The following is a 16,090-nucleotide window of genomic DNA, read 5'->3' as shown; positions in this document are numbered from 1 at the left end:
AAGTATTCGACATAGGGTATGGATTGCACTGTCCTCAGAAAATCCGTCAGAAGGAGGTGCAGGTAAGGAAATGATGTGCCTGGAGGTGCAGTCACTTTTTTAAGTTTACACAACTCCTAGCCTGCAGGACTGGATTTGTAACCTGAGGTTGCCTGACTCCAAAACCCTTTGGGCTACTCACAGGAGCCTCCCACAGTCCTTGTTTTTGTCTCTGCCTTAAGACCTCCGTGAAGAATCCCGCAGAACCAAGCTCCAGCAATGGAATTCTTTGCAGCTGATCACTTTGATTTCTCCAATTACCACCCACCCCAAGTTCTTGGGCAGCAGAAGAGGTCGGAGGACTCTCAGCTCTCAACATTCCCACTTCTGTGTGATGGGGGCAATGGGTAAACCTTACACCGTGACAATGACTAAGCCTTTAAATTGGAGCGTCCCCAAAACTGAGCACATGAGCCTGGCTTGTTTTATTATTCCAGAATTTTTTACTAGGTGTCTGCTTTGCATTCAGAATAAAGATTCTTTCAGCAATATGTTGTAGTGCCTTTAGTACATTTCCAGGCTATAGCACCTAGACTCAAATTTGTATTAAACTGGATCTTTACAGACAGGGTTGGCCCAAATAAACGTGGAAAAAGGAGCACTGCGTTAAAACACATGCAGTGGAAACTAATCAAGGGCGTGTACAGACGCGGGTAGCTACTTGCCAACAACCAGGCCGAGGATAAAGTAGTATCAAGGAAAATCAACCAAGACTGTTTCATATTAGAAGGTGGAACCGCCTGGAAACAACATGCCCTCTCGGAAAGTTCCCGCCATGCTCTGGCTCTGTTTTTCATCGTGATCCATCTCCCGGCATAGCCTGGCGCTCTGCGGGCTCCGCTTCTGTTCACTCTGGCAGCGTTGGTGCACCTGGGAGTGCAATCACGGTGCTCACGTCCGCGTTTCCTCGGCTGCCTGGAGCCCCTAGAGCACTCCTTTCTGGGGGCCCTTCTTCTTTCCTTGGAGGGTTCCGTCCTGTGCCTCTCTGTGAATTCTCTCCAGGGCGCCTGCCTGCGCCTTCCAACCTCAGCTGAGAGTCCCATTTTTAAAAAGTCTTGAATAAAGTGAAATGTGATTAGTTGTGGGAAATGAACCAATGATATGCACAATTCAGCAGCCTTTATCACTGATGAAATCCAGAAATAAAGGTAATTTTCTCCAACTTTTGGTGCTATAGTAGCCATGTTTCTATGAAAAACATTGGTAGAACTTAAATTGTTTCATCTCCATAGTGCCTTTAGAAGAAACATAATCCACCATCAACTTCAGGACTGCTGACTGCACACTTCAACACTTCTTGGTGTAGAGCACAGTAGGGGAGGCAATACAGACAGAGAAGAGCTCAGACTCTGAAATCTGTCCAGGATTTCTGCCCACATCTCACACTCGGTACTCTGACCTTAGGCAAGTTACTGATACTTCTAGGTTCCATTTCCTTGAATGAATGGGGTATAGTAACATTTACACACCGCATAGGGTTGTTGAAAGGATTAAACGAGATGATACCAGTAAAACACTTAGAACGATGGTTGGCAGATGGGAGTGCTTAGTAATTTATTAATACTACATCCGAAGGAAAAAAATTGACTTGGGCCTTTCTGAAATCAATAAAAATCTGTTTCTATGGATGTTAAGGCCTTATCTTCAAGAGGTAGAGAGACTCCCTCCATGAGCTCTCTATCTAAACCAGACAGACTCCAACCATTTGAAAACACTCCCTGCCTCTTGGCCTTCCCACAGAGCCCACCTGACATCATTTGGATATTTGTCCCCACCCAAATCTCATGTTGAATTTTAATCTGCAATGTTGGAGGTGGGACCTGGTGGGGGATGTTGGGATCATGAAGGTGGATCCCTCGTGGCTTGGTGCTGTCTTCCTGATAGAGTTCTCACGAGATCTGGTCATTTAAAAGTGTGTAGCACCTCCCTCCCCCACTCTCTCTTGCTCCTGCTTTTGCCATGTGATGTGCCTGCTCTCCCTTTGCCTTCCACCATGATTGTAAGCTTCCTGAGGCCTCCCTAAAACCTGAACAGATGCCAGCACCATGCTTTCTGTACAGCATGCAGAGCTGTGAGTCAATTAAACCTCTTTTCTTTATAAATTTCCCAGTCTAAAGTGTTTCTTCACAGCAATGGAAGAATGGCCTAATACACCACCTTTCACCTGTAGAGCCATCCCCATCTCCGGCCATTTCACCCCTTCTTTAAGAGCAGACCCAAAGATCCCCCATCACCAAGGTCTTCCCTGGGCACTTCAGGGGCAGAAGCCACTTGGGATGCACTTGGCTTCCATCATTGCTCCTATCTGTATAGCCATCATTTCATGATGCCATCCGGACAGTGATTCCTGGACGTGACTCTGCCCCTCAGGCATGACTGCCAAGCACCTTCAAAACGTGCACATTTGGGGTTTTCCCATAAAAACTTTTTTCAATAAATGTCTGTTACTGCCTATTTGTTAAATATTCCAGTTAGGCCTGCCAACATCCACACTGTAGTATACCATATGTGTGCTGGGAGAGTAGGGGAATTAAAAATGCCAGTTTATGATTTTATATGTGTGTGTGTGTGTGTGTGTATAGATATATATAATATACACACACACACACCCCTTCACAAAATAAAGCCTTTCTGAAGCTTTTTATTGTTCCTTGTTTTGTTTCTGCCTTGAAGATAGTTACTAAGGATGTTAATAATTAGTAACACATCATCTTTAGTGCCTCTTTGCACCCACAGAAGGAGGCTGTCGAGGGAGATGTGTTCGATGTGTGCCCACCTGTGCTCACTGCCACCCACTGTGGACAGTGGGCCCTGCCGTGTGTGCCCGCCTGTGCTCGCTGCCACCCACTGTGGACAGTGGGCCCTGCCGTGTGTACCTGCTGGGGCTCGTCACTGTGCCCCCACTCTCAGGCCTCTGCTCACCTGCCCTTGCCTTGTCTCAGGCCTCTGCTCACCTGCCCTTGCCAGTTTTAGCTTGTTCCATTCAAATCCCTCTGGACCTCTTCTTGGGAAAAGTACTGCTAATTCTGATAATTTATTAGGCACTATTATATACCAACCTACATAAAGTGCTTTAACCTCAACAGTGTGCTGGTAGGTATTTACGACAAGGCCCTCCAGAAGGAAAGCCCTGATTTATGGTGTTTGCCAATTTCCAGGATGTATCTACAGCCCATTCTGCTAGAACATTTCTTCTGAAAATGAGGATTTGTTCCACTGTGATTGCTAAATTAGGGAACAATTTGAGTGTCATGTCAATGTCACTTTGCTCAGGCACCATTTTGTTGCTCAGAAGCCAGGTGAATGCAGTAGGAAGGATGGATCTCACACATATGCATTTCATCAGGACAAGGAGCCACACCCACCCATACCTGCTATCACTACTCTCTCTAGGATTTTAGATAACCCTTGTATTAGTCAGTGTGCTCCACAACCCTGGGGAGAAACAGAACCCAGAGAGAGGAAGGGAAATGGTGTGGTGGGGTGGGGGAGGTGAGAGAGAGAAAGAGAACTGAGTATATAGATCTATTGAACACGATATTTATGATGGGAATGGCTCATGCAATTACGGAGGCTAGCAAGTCCCATGATCTGTTGCCTACACACTGGAGAACTGATGCTGTAACTCAGTCTGAATCCAAAAGCCTGAGAACCAGAGAGCCAGTGGTGTAAAACTCTTAAGTCTGAGGTCAAAGGTCTGAGAACCTGGGAAGCCACTGGCATAAATACAGAGTCCAAAGTTCTGAGAACCTAGAGAACCTGGTGTTCTAGGGCTGGAGAAGATGAATGTCTCAGATCATACAAAGCTAATTCACTCAAATTCACCCTTCCTCCACCTTTTCATTCTATTGGAGACTTTAGTGAGTCAGGTGATGCCTGATGCCTGCCATGTTGGTGAAGAAGGATCGTCTTTACTCAGTGTTTAAATTTAAATGCTAATCTCGTCTGGAAACGTCCTCACAGACCCACCCAGAAATAATGATTTTCCAGCGATCTGGGCACCACCTAACCCAGTCAAGATAATACCTAAAATTATCCATCACACACTCCTTCCTCCCAGCAGTTCAAATCAACATGAGCTACAGCCCTTCCCGCCACCAACCGGCTGCACGGCTCTTTGCGTTCCCTTCTGTATTAGCCTGTTCTCACACTGCTAATAAAGACATACCCAAGACTGGGTAATTTGTAAAGGAAATAGGTTTAATTGACTCATAGTTCTGCATGGCTGGGGAAGCCTCAGGCAACTTACAATCATGGTGAAAGGGGAAGCAAACACCTCCTTCTTCCCATGACAGCAGCAAGGATAAATGCTGAACAAAAATGGGGGAAAACCCCTCTTAAAATCATCAGATCTCGTGAGAACTCACTCACTACTGGGAGAACAGCATGAAGGTAACCACCCCCATAATTCAATTCCCTCCTACTGGCTCCCTCCCAGGACACATGGGGATTATTCAAGGTGAGATTTGGGTGGGGACACAGCCAAACCATATCACCTTCTCTTTAATTTCTCCTCTTGAATCTCAGCTATTGTGTATTTTTCCTTTGGTTTTCTGTTCTTTTTCTCTTGGGAACTCTTTGATTCTCTTCCTCTTGCAGACAGGGAGGTGGACATGGTGGGCCCCCAGGCATGGGACACTCACTTCAACAAGCAAACTTCAGGTCTTTCTCAAGGTGGTCTTTTCAATGTGACATCTTTACTGTAGTATTTATGGATTTCTTAATGAGTTGGAATGTATAACTATGTGTGCTACCATTTTTATTGGGTTCCTCACCTTTTATTATTTGCCACTGTTAAAGGTGAATGCTGTATCCCTAACCCCATTTTCCCATAAGCCCTGCAGTTTTTAATGTAAAAATACATACATTACATTACAGCAGAACTAACTGCCTGTGGTGTGCTGGGGCCCACTCACATTCACACACTCTTACTTGAAAGAGCTGGTTGGATTCCCAACTCTGTGTTTAGTGATGTCATATAAATACTGAAAATATGTCACTGTGCAAAGAAAAATTCTGGAAAAAAAAATCTTCTATACTTAAAGAGGATAAGGTCCTTTTATGAAAAGTCTGTGTAAAGTGAAAATCTTCTGTGCTCAGAAGACAAGGTTTCAATTTCTAGTTTTGCCAGCTGGTATGACCTTGAATGTGGCATTGACCTTGGGTGTGGGAGCCAACTCATATTGGCCCCTGTGACTCCCATCTCCTGGTGTTCACACCCTCCACGTTGCACAAGGGGGTTGGTCTGTGTGACCAACAGAACAGCAGCAGAAGTGAGAGCATGTCACTTTGAGACCACGCTCTAAAGTCATTGCAGCTTCTGACTTGGTTGCTTATTTGCTCCTTGGGCCACCTGCTTTGGGGAGGGCCAGCATCCACATTGAGTGTGTCTCCTGACAGCAGCCATGTGCCATGAGCCACCTTAGAAGCAGTTCTTCCAGCGCCAGTAAAACTTCAGATGATGTAACTACAGCCAGCATCTGGACTGGAATCTCATAAGAGACTCTGAGACACAGCCATACAGCTAAGCCACTCTTGACTTCCTAACCCTCAGAAACTATGAGAAACAATATATACTTGTTTGTTTAAGCCAGTAAATTTTGGGGTAATTTGTTGCTATGGTCTTCATCTTTGGGTCCCCCCACCCCAATTTATATGCTTAAATCCTAAATTCCGAGGGCGGAGCAAGATGGCCGAATAGGAACAGCTCCAGTCTCCAACTCCCAGCGCGAGCAACACAGAAGACTGGTGATTTCTGCATTTTCGACTGAGGTACTGGGGTCATCTCACTAGGGAGTGCCGGACAATCGGTGCTGGTCAGCTGCTGCAGCCCGACCAGTGAGAGCTGAAGCAGGGCGAGGCATCGCCTCACTTGGAAGCGCAAGGGGGAAGGGAATCCCTTTTCCTAGCCAGGGGAACTGAGACACACTACACCTGGAGAATCGGGTAACTCCCACCCCAATATTGCGCTTTAAGCAAACGGGCACACCAGGAGAATATATCCCACACCTGGCCGGGAGGGTCCCATGCCCACGGAGCCTCCCTCATTGTTAACACAGCAGTCTGCGGCGATCTAACCGCAAGGCAGCAGCGAGGCTGGGGGAGGGGCGCCCGCCATTGCTGAGGCTTAAGTAGGTAAACAAAGCCACTGGGAAGCTCGAACTGGGTGGAGCTCACAGCAGCTCAAGGAAGCCTGCCTGTCTCTGTAGACTCCACCTCTGGGGACAGGGCACAGCTAAAAAAAAAAAACAACAACAACAACAAAAAGGCAGCAGAAACCTCTGCAGATACAAACGACTCTGTCTGACAGCTTTGAAGAGAGCAGTGGATCTCCCAACAGGGAGGTTGAGATCTGAGAAGGGACAAACTGCTCAAGTGGGTCCCTGACCCCTGAGTAGCCTAACTGGGAGACATCCCCCACTAGGGGCAGTCTGACACCCCACACCTCACAGGGTGGAGTACACCCCTGAGAGGAAGCTTCCAAAGTAAGAATCAGACAGGTACACTTGCTGTTCAGCAATATTCTATCTTCTGCAACCTCTGCTGCTGATACCCAGGCAAACAGGGTCTGGAGTGGACCTCAAGCAATCTCCAACAGACCTACAGCTGAGGGTCCTGACTGTCAGAAGGAAAACTATCAAACAGGAAGGACACCTATACCAAAACCCCATCAGTACGTCACCATCATCAAAGACCAGAGACAGATAAAACCACAAAGATGGGGAAAAAGCAGGGCAGAAAAGCTGGAAATTCAAAAAATAAGAGCGCATCTCCCCCTGCAAAGGAGCGCAGCCCATTGCCAGCAACGGATCAAAGCTGGTCAGAGAATGACTTTGACGAGATGAGAGAAGAAGGCTTCAGTCCATCAAACTTCTCAGAGCTAAAGGAGAAATTACGTACCCAGCGCAAAGAAACTAAAAATCTTGAAAAAAGAGTGGAAGAATTGACAGCTAGACTAATTAATGCAGAGAAGGTCATAAACGAGATGACAGAGATGAAAACCATGACACGAGAAATAAGTGACAAATGCACAAGCTTCAGTAACCGACTCAATCAGCTGGAAGAAAGAGTATCAGCGATTGAGGATCAAATGAATGAAATGAAGCGAGAAGAGAAACCAAAAGAAAAAAGAAGAAAAAGAAATGAACAAAGCCTGCAAGAAGTATGGGATTATGTAAAAAGACCAAATCTACGTCTGATTGGGGTGCCTGAAAGTGAGGGGGAAAATGGAACCAAGTTGGAAAACACTCTTCAGGATATCATCCAGGAGAACTTCCCCAACCTAGTAGGGCAGGCCAACATTCAAATTCAGGAAATACAGAGAACGACACAAAGATACTCTTCGAGAAGAGCAACTCCAAGACACATAATTGCCAGATTCACCAAAGTTGAAATGAAGGAAAAAATCTTAAGGGCAGCCAGAGAGAAAGGTCGGGTTACCCACAAAGGGAAGCCCATCAGACTAACAGCAGATCTCTCGGCAGAAACTCTACAAGCCAGAAGAGAGTGGGGGCCAATATTCAACGTTCTTAAAGAAAAGAATTTTAAACCCAGAATTTCATATCCAGCCAAACTAAGTTTCATAAGTGAAGGAGAAATAAAATCCTTTACAGATAAGCAAATGCTTAGAGATTTTGTCACCACCAGGCCTGCCTTACAAGAGACCCTGAAGGAAGCACTCAACATGGAAAGGAACAACCGGTACCAGCCATTGCAAAAACATGCCAAAATGTAAAGACCATCGAGGCTAGGAAGAAACTGCATCAACTAACGAGCAAAATAACCAGTTACTATCATAATGGCAGGATCAAGTTCACACATAACAATATTAACCTTAAATGTTAATGGACTAAATGCTCCAATTAAAAGACACAGACTGGCAAACTGGATAAAGAGTCAAGACCCATCAGTCTGCTGTATTCAGGAGACCCATCTCACATGCAGAGACATACATAGGCTCAAAATAAAGGGATGGAGGAAGATCTACCAAGCAAATGGAGAACAAAAAAAAGCAGGGGTTGCAATCCTAGTCTCTGATAAAACAGACTTTAAACCATCAAACATCAAAAGAGACAAAGAAGGCCATTACAAATGGTAAAGGGATCAATTCAACAGGAAGAGCTAACTCTCCTAAATATATATGCACCCAATACAGGAGCACCCAGATTCATAAAGCAAGTCCTTAGAGACTTACAAAGAGACTTAGACTCCCATACAATAATAATGGGAGACTTCAACACTCCACTGTCAACATTAGACAGATCAACGAGACAGAAAGTTAACAAGGATATCCAGGAATTGAACTCATCTCTGCACCAAGCGGACCTAATAGACATCTATAGAACTCTCCACCCCAAATCAACAGAATATACATTCTTCTCAGCACCACATCGCACTTATTCCAAAATTGACCACATAATTGGAAGTAAAGCACTCCTCAGCAAGTGTACAAGAACAGAAATTATAACAAACTGTCTCTCAGACCACAGTGCAATCAAACTAGAACTCAGGGCTAAGAAACTCAATCAAAACCGCTCAACTACATGGAAACTGAACAACCTGCTCCTGAATGACTACTGGGTACATAACGAAATGAAAGCAGAAATAAAGATGTTCTTTGAAACCAATGAGAACAAAGATACAACATACCAGAATCTCTGGGACACATTTAAAGCAGTGTGTAGAGGGAAATTTATAGCACTAAATGCCCACAAGAGAAAGCAGGAAAGATCTAAAATTGACACTCTAACATCACAATTAAAAGAACTAGAGAGGCAAGAGCAAACACATTCAAAAGCTAGCAGAAGGCAAGAAATAACTAAGATCAGAGCAGAACTGAAGGAGATAGAGACACAAAAAACCCTCCAAAAAATCAATGAATCCAGGAGTTGGTTTTTTGAAAAGATCAACAAAATTGACAGACCGCTAGCAAGACTAATAAAGAAGAAAAGAGAGAGGAATCAAATAGACGCAATAAAAAATGATAAAGGGGATATCACCACCGACCCCATAGAAATACAAACTACCATCAGAGAATACTATAAACACCTCTACGCAAATAAACTAGAAAATCTAGAAGAAATGGATAATTTCCTGGACACTTACACTCTCCCAAGACTAAACCAGGAAGAAGTTGAATCCCTGAATAGACCAATAGCAGGCTCTGAAATTGAGGCAATAATTAATAGCCTACCCACCAAAAAAAGTCCAGGACCAGATGGATTCACAGCTGAATTCTACCGGAGGTACAAGGAGGAGCTGGTACCATTCCTTCTGAAACTATTCCAATCAATAGAAAAAGAGGGAATCCTCCCTAACTCATTTTATGAGGCCAACATCATCCTGATACCAAAGCCTGGCAGAGACACAACAAAAAAAGAGAATTTTAGACCAATATCCCTGATGAACATCGATGCAAAAATCCTCAGTAAAATACTGGCAAACCAGATTCAGCAGCACATCAAAAAGCTTATCCACCATGATCAAGTGGGCTTCATCCCTGGGATGCAAGGCTGGTTCAACATTCGCAAATCAATAAACATAATCCAGCATATAAACAGAACCAAAGACAAGAACCATATGATTATCTCAATAGATGCAGAAAAGGCTTTTGACAAAATTCAACAGCCCTTCATGCTAAAAACGCTCAATAAATTCGGTATTGATGGAACGTACCTCAAAATAATAAGAGCTATTTATGACAAACCCACAGCTAATATCATAGTGAATGGGAAAAAACTGGAAAAATTCCCTTTGAAAACTGGCACAAGACAGGGATGCCCTCTCTCACCACTCCTATTCAACATAGTCTTGGAAGTTCTGGCTAGGGCAATCAGGCAAGAGAAAGAAATAAAGGGTATTCAGTTAGGAAAAGAAGAAGTCAAATTGTCCCTGTTTGCAGATGACATGATTGTATATTTAGAAAACCCCGTTGTCTCAACCCAAAATCTCCTTAAGCTGATAAGCAACTTCAGCAAAGTCTCAGAATACAAAATTAATGTGCAAAAATCACAAGCATTCTTATACACCAGTAACAGACAAACAGAGAGCCAAATCATGAATGAACTTCCATTCACAATTGCTTCAAAGAGAATAAAATACCTAGGAATCCACCTTACAAGGGATGTAAAGGACCTCTTCAAGGAGAACTACAAACCACTGCTCAGTGAAATAAAAGAGGACACAAACAAATGGAAGAACATACCATGCTCATGGATAGGAAGAATCAATATCGTGAAAATGGCCATACTGCCCAAGGTTATTTATAGATTCAATGCCATCCCCATCAAGCTACCAATGAGTTTCTTCACAGAATTGGAAAAAACTGCTTTAAAGTTCATATGGAACCAAAAAAGAGCCCGCATTGCCAAGACAATCCTAAGTCAAAAGGACAAAGCTGGAGGCGTCACACTACCTGACTTCAAACTATACTACAAGGCTACAGTAACCAAAACAGCATGGTACTGGTACCAAAACAGAGCTATAGACCAATGGAACAGAACAGAGTCCTCAGAAATAATACCACACATCTACAGCCATCTGATCTTTGACAAACCTGAGAGAAACAAGAAATGGGGAAAGGATTCCCTATTTAATAAATGGTGCTGGGAAAATTGGCTAGCCATGAGTAGAAAGCTGAAACTGGATCCTTTCCTTACTCCTTATACGAAGATTAATTCAAGATGGATTAGAGACTTAAATGTTAGACCTAATACCATAAAAACCCTAGAAGAAAACCTAGGTAGTACCATTCAGGACATAGGCATGGGCAAGGACTTCATGTCTAAAACACCAAAAGCAACGGCAGCAAAAGCAAAAATTGACAAATGGGATCTAATTAAACTAAAGAGCTTCTGCACAGCAAAAGAAACTACCACCAGAGTGAACAGGCAACCTACAGAATGGGAGAAAATTTTTGCAATCTACTCATCTGACAAAGGGCTAATATCCAGAATCTACAAAGAACTCAAACAAATATACAAGAAAAAAACAAACAACCCCATCAAAAAGTGGGCAAAGGATATGAACAGACATTTCTCAAAAGAAGACATTCATACAGCCAACAGACACATGAAAAAATGCTCATCATCACTCGCCATCAGAGAAATGCAAATCAAAACCACAATGAGATACCATCTCACACCAGTTAGAATGGCAATCATTAAAAAGTCAGGAAACAACAGATGTTGGAGAGGATGTGGAGAAATAGGAACACTTTTACACTGTTGGTGGGATTGTAAACTAATTCAACCATTATGGAAAACAGTATGGCAATTCCTCAAGGATCTAGAACTAGATGTACCATATGACCCAGCCATCCCACTACTGGGTATATACCCAAAGGATTATAAATCATGCTGGTATAAAGACACATGCACACGTATGTTTATTGCGGCATTATTCACAATAGCAAAGACTTGGAATCAACCCAAATGTCCATCTGTGACAGACTGGATTAAGAAAATGTGGCACATATACACCATGGAATACTATGCAGCCATCAAAAAGGATGAGTTTGCGTCCTTTGTAGAGACATGGATGCAGCTGGAAACCATCATTCTTAGCAAACTATCACAAGAACAGAAAACCAAACACCGCATGTTCTCACTCATAGGTGGGAACTGAACAATGAGATCACTTGGACTTGGGAAGGGGAACATCACACACTGGGGCCTATCATGGGGAGGGGGGAGGGATTGCATTGGGAGTTATACATGATATAAATGATGAATTGATGGGTGCTGACGAGTTGATGGGTGCAGCACACCAACATGGCACAAGTATACATATGTAACAAACCTGCACGTTATACACATGTACCCTAGAACTTAAAGTATAATAAAAAAAAAAAAAAAATCCTAAATTCCAAGGTGATAGTATTAGAAGGTGGGGCCTTTTGGGGGGTAATCAGGCCATGAGGCTGTAGCCTTCATGAATGGGATTGGTGCCCTTATAAAAGAAACCCCATTGAGCTTGTTTGCCCATTCTACCATGTGAAAAAACAGCAGGGAGGTGCCATCCATAAACAAGGAAGAGAAACTGCCAGCACCTTGGTCTTGGACTTCCCAGCCCGCAGGACTCTGAGAAATAAATTTCTGTTGTTTATAGTATTTGATTGTAGCAGCCTGACTAGACTAAGACATTTGCTATGGAGCAATAGATACCTAATGGAGTCACTAAGCCATCTAGTTCTCTATATACATATGGCAAACAGGTACAATAATGCTCGTTCGGTCTACTTCATAGAGAAATAATTAAACCAAGTGGGGAAATGTGTGTGATTGCATTTTAGCTGCTGTAAAAATGTTATGCATCCATAATGTGCTAGTATTACATTTAAAGATATCATTTAGTTGATTGTTTCCTTTGCTGTGCAGAAGTTTTTTAGTTTGAAGCAATCCCATTTGTCTATTTTTGCTTTTGTTGCCTGTGCTTTTGGGGTCACAACCAAAAAATATCATTGTCTAGACCAATATCATACTGCTTTTCCCCTACATTGGTCAAAGCTTAGGAAGGTTCAATGAGACAGAAGAAATAAGCTAAAAAGAGCTATTGCAAAACATGGTGACTATAGTTAATAAGAATATATTGTTGGCCGGGCATGGTGGCTCACGCCTGTAATCCCAGCACTGTGGGAGGTCGAGGCAGGTGGATCATGAGGTCAGGAGATCGAGACCATCCTGGCCAACACAGTGAAACCCCCTCTCTACTAAAAATACAAAACATTAGCTGGGTGTGCTGGCACGTACCTGTAGTCCCAGCTACTCAGGAGCCTGAGGCAGGAGAATGGCATGAACTCGGGAGGTGGAACTTGCAGTGAGCCAAGATCACGCCACTGTACTCCACCCTGGGTGACAGAATAAGACTCTGTCTCAAAAAAAAAAAAAAAAAAAAAAAGAATATATTGTCTTCTTTAAAAATGCTAAGAGAATAGATTTTAAGTGTTTTCACCACAAAATGACAACTCTGTGAGGTTATGTATATGTTAATTAGCTTGATTTAGCCATTCCACAATGTATATATATTTCAAAACATCATGTTGCACATAATAAATACATAAAATTACCTGGCTATTTAAAAAACTAATAAATATATCGTTCAGGCCTTAGTACATGACCTTCACATGATCAGAAATTTAAAAATTGAAATACCATGTCTCTACCATCCAGAAATTAGTGCAGTAAACACATTATTGAATATAATTCAGATATTATCTATATATATAAACTTGCATACTTAAAATGAAATTATTTTTTACATATAATTTTATAACCTTTTTTTTTTTTTTTTTTCAGTTAACGAGCTCCAGGTTTCCACTTCAATGAATCTTATATAATACCTAGTCCGTGTTCAAATTTACTCGGTTGCTCCAAACATTTTCTTTAGCTGGCTTAACCATTCAGGATCCAGTCAAGGGCCATTCACTGTACCTTGTTGCCTTCCTTAGGTTGCTCCTAATCTACCACAGCTTCTTTATCAATGATGTGCAGTCATTGATGAAGACCATATTTCATCTTCTGGGCATGTCTGGGTATTTTCTCATGGAGTCATTTTGTCTTTTCCTCTATCTCCCATATTTCCTGTAAGCTGAAAGTCAGATCTAAAGGTTGATGAATTCAAATTAGACATTTGGGATTAGACTACATCTTAAGTGATGTTGTGTACATAAAGCCTGGTTGACCTGCCATTGCTGATGTTAAAGTTGACAGTGGGTTAAGAGATTGAACATACAATCCTTTCATTGTATAGCTACTTTTTCTCCCTTAGATCAATGTCTAGATCTGCATTAACTACGTCTCTAATGTTGATTTCCTAATTCTATCATTTATTCTATATTATTGATGGCCTTTTTTTCTTTTAAAATAGAGCTTTCTCTCATCAACTCAGCTGTCTTATTATCCCCAGTGCAGTTCATACTGGAAAGAGAAGGTAAATAATGATTGCCCTTCGGTGTCAAATTCTTAATGTAATGCGTTGGTTTAGTAGTCATCTCAAGTTGCGGCATAAAAGTATCTTCCTAGCTTTTGGTTTTTGAGTTTCATTATGGATTCACATATTTTGATTGATTCAATATGCATTGATACGCTTTAACCGCTGCTACTTTTGATGCTGAAATTATCATACTTTTGGCCAAGAGGAAGGGACTTCTCGTTTCACAATCGTATTAGTTTTTGACAGTTTCCTTGCTTCCTGACACAGCAAGACATCACTTACCCCCAACCTGGAATTATCCATCTCACCAATTAAGTATGGCCTTCTGAAAGGGCAGCATTAGGTAATGTCCTATCAAACAGACTGGAAAGACATAAGTTTCTACTTTATTTTCAGGATATTATATGTAAATTACAGGGAATAGAAGAAAACTTTGCCAAACCCGAATTCAACCTGAATCTTGACAATGGTCTTCTCTGATGCAAAGACTCATAAATATATATACACATATATATAGTGTGTGTGTGCATGTGTGTGTGTGTCAATAGACAAGAGATATTTAAATTGCAAAAGCTTCTTCTACTTAATAAAAGTAAGACCAAAATAAGACCTTGAGACCTGAACCAAGAGTTTTAATATCAAGTGCAGGTGGAGAGCCCTCAGGATAGGTAGAGAAAGTTCCCACCATCAGGCAAAGAAAGCATAAAGCTCTATCAACAGAGAACAAGAGAAGAGTACACCGCCAGGAGAAGGAGTTCTTGATTCTCCCTTCCTGGGGAGGAGGTTCCACCTATCAGTAGTGGGTGTAGCAGAGATGAAGGCAGAAATAAGTCAGAGCAGAGGAGCTTGCACCTACCTCCCACCAGGAAGGCTCTGGCAGGAGACCTTACGGAGTGCTCTGCACCAAGGTGATGTTCTACCTTAAAGGAGAAATGGCAGTGTAACCTTCAGGCAGAATGCTCTCCCATGTTCCAGGCAACAGAAGTTCCCAAGTGCTCCCACTGAGAAAGGTAGCTGAGAGCTGTGGCCCGTCAAGGAACCATCAAGGTGAGAAACAAGGTGGTTTCAGAGCCAAGATTGCTGTGGGTGGACAGTCTAAGCCAGGGGCCAGGTAAGGGACTTGCTTGAATCCTACATGAATGCCAAGGTGGGACAAAGCAAGCTGCAGATGTGACTTCCGCCTGGGCCATGCCCAGGGGAGTGACTAAGCTGGCCCCACAACACTAGGTACAGGGAGGAGTGAAGCCTTGGCCCAGAGTCCCGGTGAGAGAAGCTATGCCACCACATGAGGTCAGGCACAAGCAACAAAACATGACAGCCTCATTATGTGTGGTCCCTGCAGGACTCCAGAAAGCCATCTCATCTGTCTTGCCACCGGACACCTACTTGGGAAGGAGCAAACAGGAAATGGCCCTAGTAAATAATTTGAGTTTTGAGTTGTTGGATTCAGCAACTCGATTTTTCAAAAAGAAATAGTTTCAATCCAGAAAAGATTATTACCTTTAACTAAGAAAAATGTTATTTTTTCTTCCACCATCAATGGGAATATAGGCTCCATGGCAAGATGAAATCAGTTAAACATGATGAATAAGCCATACTGGTCGCACTAACCCATTTGGGATGAGTTATCTTTTAAACCCACCTAGCACACAGTATGATGCAATTCAGAATACTTGTTATTACAACAATTCCCTGGTTCTTCAACTGTCTTGAGTTTTAGTGCACGGGCTGGAGGAGATGCCCGTGGCAGATGCCCTGGAAGGGGTCAGCAGCACAGCTCAAACAGCAACACAAACTGTGCAACACGTCGGATGAGGACTTGGGAGACCACCGCAGACCTTATGAAGTGCCATCTCCCACTGACCATCCCCCAGAGGAAGAACTGCTTGAAAATAAAAACGCAGGAGATCTCTTTAGAAGAACTCTACTCATATCATACACATGCTATGTATTCATTATGAGCTGCAGGTTACATAATGAGGTGTCTGAAAAATGTTTAGGAGGAGGCATACTACATAAAAGGAGGGGGCACAGAAATTAAAAGTATTCTGTCATGTTTTATCATGAGTGTCCAGAAATTCACCAAAAAAATGGAAAAATGAACTCATCCAAAGATGAA

The 16,090-nt window shown here is 42.7% G+C and overlaps 1 protein-coding gene across 1 annotated transcript; it reads right to left on the bottom strand.

Moving 5' to 3' along the window:
* Positions 1-521: 521 nt before the first annotated feature.
* LOC104668876 (putative transcriptional regulator encoded by LINC00473) lies at positions 522-1,082 on the bottom strand. The gene has a single exon (XM_010371678.2). It carries the CDS (start codon positions 1,080-1,082, stop codon positions 522-524), a length of 561 nt encoding a protein of 186 aa, XP_010369980.2.
* Between the last annotated feature and the right edge of the window lie 15,008 nt (positions 1,083-16,090).

Source organism: Rhinopithecus roxellana, chromosome 4 (genome assembly GCF_007565055.1).
Source record: "Rhinopithecus roxellana isolate Shanxi Qingling chromosome 4, ASM756505v1, whole genome shotgun sequence".
In the NCBI taxonomy this organism is placed as follows: Eukaryota; Metazoa; Chordata; class Mammalia; order Primates; family Cercopithecidae; genus Rhinopithecus; species Rhinopithecus roxellana.
The sequence above is the reverse complement of the archived record's forward strand: the minus strand, read 5'-3'. Positions and strand labels throughout refer to the sequence as shown.

Bases quoted from the DNA above. Each gene is read 5' to 3' on its own strand.
- LOC104668876 (XM_010371678.2), bottom strand. From the start codon at position 1,082: ATGGGACTCTCAGCTGAGGTTGGAAGGCGCAGGCAGGCGCCCTGGAGA.